At 61.4% G+C, this 7,083-nt stretch overlaps 1 protein-coding gene across 1 annotated transcript; it reads right to left on the minus strand.

The window, feature by feature from the left end:
* HSPB7 (heat shock protein family B (small) member 7) lies at nucleotides 1-3,510 on the minus strand. The gene is made up of 3 exons (XM_003989515.6): nucleotides 3,226-3,510; nucleotides 2,524-2,657; nucleotides 1-1,270 (listed from the first exon to the last, which is right to left on the minus strand). The coding sequence occupies exons 1-3, from the start codon at nucleotides 3,419-3,421 to the stop codon at nucleotides 1,091-1,093; spliced, it is 510 nt and encodes a 169-aa protein (XP_003989564.2). The 5' UTR covers nucleotides 3,422-3,510; the 3' UTR covers nucleotides 1-1,090.
* Between the last annotated feature and the right edge of the window lie 3,573 nt (nucleotides 3,511-7,083).

Below are 7,083 nucleotides of genomic sequence, written 5' to 3' on the forward strand. Positions count from 1 at the left end.
CTGGGTTCAAATCCAACCTTTAATGAGTAAGGTGGGCATTCAACCACTCAGAGACTCAGTTTCCCCATTGATAAAAATAGAGATTGTAAAATCCGATTTTAGAATGTTCTGCATTCAGCCTCAACCAATGGTCATGCTCAGTATTTGAAGGACAGGACAATAGGCGTGCGTGTTGTATGTACACGCACCAAGCCTTATAGATTCATTGATTGAAGAAGGGGCAGGGTTGGGGGGGAGGTGACTGGCCGCGGGGGAAGGTTGGCAAGAAGCCGGGGTCCAACCTTGAAGACCCAAGGCCCCATCCATGTTCTCTCTCTCACCTCATCTGGGGGACCTGTCTGCGGAAGCAGCCCCGGGAGCCCAGGTCTCCAGGTGGGAGGAGGGACCAGCCCCGCCACCTCTGCCCGGCCTCGCCCGAGGGCACAGCAGGTAACCGAGGGCAGAAGTGCTGCAGTTTCATCGTGAACCCTCTGTATCGGAAAAACCCCATCTATGTACAGACGTTGTGTGGCCCTGCCCTGGCATAGCTGGTGGGTGGGGACACCGGGTAGCAGGGAGCCTGGCAGCTGGTTTGGGGCTCGGGGAGTGGCAGAGAAGAGGGTTCCCGCCACGGCCGCCCCCCTGTGGTTCCCCTGGGCTGTCCGACCACCGGGATCAGCACCTCCGCTAATATCCGCCTCTTCCTCGCCCGCTCCCCTTGGCCAAGGGGGTCCCAGGTCCCTGTCCCCCTGCAGGGACTCCATAGATCAAAGGAGTTGTCCATCTGTCTGACCTGCAGATTATCTGCCTAGTGCTCCTGCCTGTCCCAGACCCCTTCCCCAAAGTGGGTTCTTTGGGGTCTCCCTTTCCAATCTCAATCTCTTTATTCTGGATTAAGGGAAAGAGGCCACATCTGGAACCTGGAGGCCACAGGTGAGGCAGAAGGCCTCAGTTGCGGGGGGCGGGGTTGACCCACCTGGGGTCTGATGGTGTCAGGGCCTGGAACTTGAGCTGAGATGTTCTGCAAGCTGTCATGAGAGGTGAGGAAAATGTCTCTGGCAGGCCAGTGGGGGAGAAGGGGGGAGTGGGGGGGACAGGAAAGGGGAGGCCCTCAGATTTTTATCTCTGTCCGGAAGGTCTGCTGGACGTGCTCCGTGTGTGGGTGACGCCGGGCCCGGATGGTGAGACTGCCGTCTTCCCTCAGGGCTGAGGTCACGGAAGTGGGGTCCACGTCCTCGGGCAGCTGGCACTTGTGAGCGAAGGTGTTCATGACTGTGCCGTCGGCTGCCAGCTAGGGAAGGGGTGATGGGTCAGGGCCGGATGCCCCCAGCCCCGTCCTGCTCACATCAAGTCTTCCTCCTCTCACCCCAGCCGGGCCCCGACATGCCAAGGGGTTCTACCCTCGGGAGCAGAGGGGCTGGCCAGGGTGGCGGTGGCTGAGGGCTGTATGCAGGGCCAGCCTCAGAGCTGCCTTCCAGTGCTTCCCAGGGGGAGGCAAGGGGCTTGGGGGGGGGCAGCTCAGAGAGGGAGCTCGGTGGCAGAATTCAGAGCCCCCGGGGGACAAAGAGAAGACAGCACACAGCAGGGCCGTGCCCTCTGGGATGCCCAGACGCACTGGGCGTCCGGGGCCTGGGCTGGGCCGGCAGCCCCGCCCCCACGACTCGGCCGGCACATCGTGTCCAGAGGAGGCTGGGGCGGCTGAGTCACTGGCGGGGGTTACAGGGCTGGCACGTGCTGCCCTCTGGTCCTGGTGCCCACAGTCCTCAGCTTCCCTGGCAGAGGTGCCAGGGCATGTAGCCTCCCCTGCTCGGGAGAGGAAGCTAGGCCGTGGGGGATCTGGAGGCAGCCTGGCTGGCCCTCTCTGATGGGCAGTGGTGACTGGGGCCCTGGGGGTGGGGGTGGGGAGGGTGCAGCGCTCCTGTGCAGGCCGGGCCACACCCTCCGCCGGGGTCTCAGCCTCCTGGGAGCTGGGACTCAGAGACCCTAGTGACCCAGTGACCCTGAGGCCCATGGGTGGAGGGAGTGTGGGGTGGGTCCAGAGTGTGTCTGACCCTGAACTGCAGGGCCTCTGGCCAGCCTTAGGCCCAGGTCAAGGATCCCAGGAGGATGGGGGCTGAACCACTGGGTAGGGGAGGGAATGTCACGTGGGGGATCTCCTCCCTGCCAGCTTCCCAGGTGAGCCCCCTTCCTACCCATATGCCTGCCAGGAAAGCTGTCCCCACTCGGCCACTATGTCCATCCTCTGGGCCCCCCTCAACTCACCTCCTCAGGTGCCGCCTCCCTGCATCCCTCCACCCTCTCCCATTCCCCTGTGGCTCCCTCAGCTGCCCTTGACTCCTAAAGAAAGGACCTCAGAGTCTTGGGGCAGGGAGAGGCAGAGGCTGGGGTCCCGTGGCCTACAAGTAATAGAAGCAAGGTCTCTAGTTTGTTCTGGGGGGGGCTCGGGGGAGGGGCACTGGACAAGGTCTGGGGTCCCAGCATGGAGCATGGGGTACAGAGGGTACAGACGTGGAGCCGGGGTCCAGACAGGGTGGGCAGGCTCACCTTCTCAGCCCGCACCTCGATGTGGTTGTTGGAGGTGGTGACAATGATGTCTTCAGGTGAGAAGTCACTCACATCCACTGCAAACTCATAGGCGTCCCCGAGGGTCTTGATGTTGCCCGGCCCCCCGGAACGGGCTGTGGAGGAGGCTGCTGTGAGCTGAGCACCGGGCAGACCTGCATCTAGAACCCGAGTCTCTGGCTCCTCTTGGGGAAAGGGGCAGGCCCCCAGGCCTCGCCTCCCTCTCAGCTGTTGTTCCCAACCCCTCAGCCCACCTGTCCTCACCTCTCGCAGCCCACCTTCTCCGTGGTGGGGCCAGGCCTCACCCAGCACAGGTGGGAGGACTATGTGTATGGGACCGTGTCTGTGGCAGCCCCCCCAGCCCCCCACCCAGGCCTGAAGGCTGGGGGATGCCTCCCACCCCTCAACCCCATCCTGCCCCCTACATCACCAGCGAGGACCTGGCCACGGGCCATGTGTGGCCATTGGCATCATAGATGACCCCTGGGGCCACAACTCTTCCTTGGAGACCAGCCTGTTCTCCTGGCCACATCTGTCCCTGGCCACATCTGTCCTGGTGGCCACACGTGGCTATGGTTGTATAGCACCTGTTCTTGGCAGCTCGGCAGCCGTCTCCAGAGGTGGCCAGGAGCAGGTGTCCCCTACCTGTGCATCGCCCCTCCCCTCAAAGCCCTGACAACTTGCCTGGGAAGGCCCGGGGCTCTGAGTGGGGCCTCATGAAGCTGCCAAAATCCTCGGAAAACATACTCAAGGCTTTCTCCATGGGCGGGTCCTGGGCTGGGAGGGCACGGGAGGCTGAGGAGGATGAGGATGAGGAGGACGAGGAGGAGGAATGGAAGCTTCTCTCCGCTCTGAAGGTGGAGGAGGTCCTGTGGCTCATCCACGGCGGGCGGCCGGGCCCTGGCCAGGCGGGCAGGGGGACAGCAGAGGGTGTGGGCTCTGGGGGAGCATGCTGGGCCCTGATTGCCGGCGCTTTATAAGGCCCGACCGTCCCTGGGCTTGGGGCCAGCCCCTTGTCTCCTAGCTAAATTTAGGCCTTGCCACGGCCCGGAGGGGGCTGGAAATCTTCTCCGGTGAGGCAGCACTGCTGACAGTCCGGCACACGCAGGCCCAGGCTGAGCTCACAGCCCAGCATTCCACGCCGAGAACTCCAGCCCAGGGGCCTCCGCAGCAGCGGGCCGGGGGCAATCTGTCCCCTTGCCACTCGGACCCCCCGTGCCCACCCCAGGACCTTGTGGGTGTGGTGCTTCTGAGTCTCTGCGTGCCCCCATCGGCCTGGGGCTAAGGACTGTGCCTCCCCCATCAGACTGCAAGCTGCTTGAGGACAGGGTTTTCTATTTCCTGTCCCCCCTCCCCCAACATCCCAGTCTTTGGCAAGAGGGGATCTAGGTGGTGGGCAGTCAGGGCGGTGGGGCCCCGAGCCCCTGGCTCTGGGGACAGTAGGAGGTGCAAGGTGAGAAGGTAGGGGTAGGTGAAGGACCCCCACCTGTTGGACCCTTGTGTGAGGTGACTCTTTCCCTCAGGGCCATCTCTTAGGAAAGACTGAGACAGCCCTTGATTGGGGGGGAGTAGAATGTGCAGCTGTCCCCCTGCCGGCTCCCATGGGGACCCAGATTCCATGCTTGCCCTCCCCCTACTCTCAGGACATTTTGGGGCCCCAAGAGGAGAAAGCTGGCGGTCCTTGGCTGGGGTGGGGTGTCGGGCTAGGACTCAGGGGAGGAGGGCGGATAATTTGGTAATTGTCCTTAAAGATTTAGAAGGTTGGGGTGCCTGCATGCCTCGGTCAGTTAAGCATCTTACTCTTGATCTCCGGGTCGTGAGTTCAAATCCTGTTTTGGGCTCCGTGCTGGGCATGAACCCTGCTTAAAAAAAAAAAAAAAAAAAAAAAAGTTCTATCATGTTGTGTTCCGGGAACCGTTCACTTGACCTCCAGCTCAATGGAGATGCTGAGGACCGCAGTGGGCGGGGTTTCGGTTAGAGGTAATCGAGAATTCCCGAAGACATTATTCTAGCTCTGACTTCTGGAGTGCCTCCCGGTTGTGAGCTTTCCAGCATGGCCCCATATGGTTTCCCCACAGCTCAGGAAAGAGGTGCTGAGGGTGGGGCTTGCACGGGGGTAAGTGGCAGAGCTGGCCAGATGGGTCTGATTCAAAGCCCTCTAGGAGGCTGGGGTGACCTGACCGTATGTGTATGGAGACAGGCTAGCCCAGAAGCTCCAGAAACCCCTCTCGGGCCACCCACGGCTCAGCCGAGCCAGGACTGACATCATGCAGGGCCAGTAGGTGAAGCAGGAGAGGCCATTCTGGAGGGGAGGGGGTGGCACTGCCCAGGCTACAGTGTGGGGTTTCTCTTCTTGTCTCCAGATCCTGCCTTTCCTGCCCAGACCAGCTCGGTTTCCTCCTCCCCCATAAAGGCCTCTGTGATTGCTGCAGCCACACAGAGGCCCTTGCCCAGATGCCCACCCCAGCGCCTGGCACTGTGATGTGGTCTTCCTGGGGCTGTGACTTCTCTGCTGTGTTTTCACCCCCCCACCTCCCGCCACCAGACTGGTGGTTCCCCTGGTGCAGGGGTCTGCCTCTCTCCCCACCAGACTGGGGGCTCCTGAAGGTGGCGACTGTTTTCCTCTGCTTTGGCTCCCACAGAACATCATTTGGGGGGGGGGCTCCATCTAGGGGTGATTATTGCTGCTGGTGGGGTATGTGCGGCAGGGGCAGCCTAGGGCTCAGGGTGTAGCTGGGAGCTGAGTGGCGGCTGGGGCGAGAGGGGTCTGTCACTGTGGTGGAGATCACTGCTGGGCCCGTGTCACCCGTCCTGTCCGAGGGGTTCCAGTAGGGCTGCCAGGAAGTTATCAGCACGAGGCAGAGATGGAAAGAGGGTAGGGGCGGGGGTGGGGGGCCCAGAAGCCTGCCGCCCGCCAGGGGAACAGGAGCCAGTGGCTAAATGCAGACATACGGTCATGGTGCTGAGGGCCTGAGTCACTGCTCCTGGACCTCAGATCTCGTTACCCACCCCCGCCCACCGTTCCTCCTCCCCTTCCTCCTATCCCTGAGGCATCGCCCGTGAATGTACTGGATCTACTGACTTCAGTGGCCAGGGGGGACCTCAAAAGGTCATCAAGGCCATTCTCCTGTGTCTGGCAATGCTCTCCCTCCAGATCACAGGGATAGAAGGAACTTCAGAGATGATCCAGAACCTCGAATCCCAAACCTGCCAGGGCACCCAATCATCCGGGGGGGAACGTTCGACAAACACAGACTCTTCCCTCTGTGCGCCAAGATTCTGATTTGGGGTCTTGGGAAGGGACCAGGAATCTGTTCCCATCAGGTCCCCACACAGCCAGCCCTCAGGCCTGTGTTTGGAAACCACTCATCACTCAGCAGGTATTTATTGAACACCTACTATGTGGGGGGCACCGTTCTAGGCTCTGGGGGACTCAGTGATGAATGAGGCAGAGAGAGCCCCCTGTGGCCATGACTCCTCCTGGGGCAGAAGAGGACACCGAGGCTCCGAGTGGTGAGGGACCAATGGGGGTGGCAGAGCTGTTCTGGCACCATGCCTGCTCTTCCCCGCCCCCCCCCCCCACCTGCTGCTGGGACATGACGCAGGAAAATGCCTTTTGGAGGGACTTTGCTGCCCTTTCCCCAGCTTCCTGGTGCTCCCAGGGCTGGGAGGTGAGGCTGGCCCGGCCGATGCCGGCTGTGGGATTGTAGCCTATTCAACAGTTTTCCTGTTACTGTACACAGTCAGCAGGTTGTGGCAGCAAGGTGACAGCGGGCCCAGGGCCACCAGGTCCAGGCAGAACACCAAGCCCGCACCCCACCTCCCACCACCTCCCACGACAGGCACACGCGCTCCTACTTTGGATGGACTTGGCCAGGCATCCGGGGGCAGAGAGCAGCTCAGGGTGCCAGGATTTTAACACGTCACGGAAGGGCCATGATGATTTTCACAGAGGAGCTTTGGCGGGCGGGGGGGGGGGGGAGGGAGGGCAGTTACCCCAAATCTCTTGCCCAAATCTTTCCAAAAGCGGCATCAGACCCAAATCGATTGCTTTGTGCTCAAACCCTTGCCCTGGCTGATTAAAGCCACAGGGACTGAAGGAACTCCGGGGAGGGGGGAAGCCAGGCAGCCTAGGGCTGGGTTCAGCCTCTGCTGTGTGACTGTAGACACGTGCCGGCACCCCTCTGATCCTCGATCAGAGGCTGTGAAATGGTGATACCGCCCTTGATTCATAAGGCCGTGGGAGGATGAACAGTGTTGCAAACACGAAGGGCCTGGCATGCGGCAGGCACATAACCTTGTTCCCTCACCATGTCCCTCGTGCCCTCACTCCTACCCTCTGCTGGGGTGGGACCGTCTGTGGCTTTCACTCGGCATTATAGTTTGAGAGGGCAGTTTTCTGAGACCAGAAGGGCCGGATGTGAGGATCAAGTTCAAGTTCCTCCCCAGGCCTCGGGGGTCTGTGGTGCCCCAAATCGCTGCCCCTGCTCCAGCTTGTAGGTCTGTCCCCAACCCCCGATCTCCGAGCAAGGTGGGCAGTGG

This window comes from Felis catus, chromosome C1 (genome assembly GCF_018350175.1).
Source record: "Felis catus isolate Fca126 chromosome C1, F.catus_Fca126_mat1.0, whole genome shotgun sequence".
Taxonomy (NCBI): Eukaryota; Metazoa; Chordata; class Mammalia; order Carnivora; family Felidae; genus Felis; species Felis catus.

Coding starts and splice junctions, on each gene's coding strand:
- HSPB7 (XM_003989515.6), bottom strand. CDS start 3,421: ATGAGCCACAGGACCTCCTCCACCTTCAGAGCGGAGAGAAGCTTCCAT. Junction 2,658..3,225: donor AGAGCCCCGGGCCTTCCCAG/GCAAGTTGTCAG, acceptor CCTCCTCCACAG/CCCGTTCCGGGGGGCCGGGC. Junction 1,271..2,523: donor TCGAGGTGCGGGCTGAGAAG/GTGAGCCTGCCC, acceptor CCCCTTCCCTAG/CTGGCAGCCGACGGCACAGT.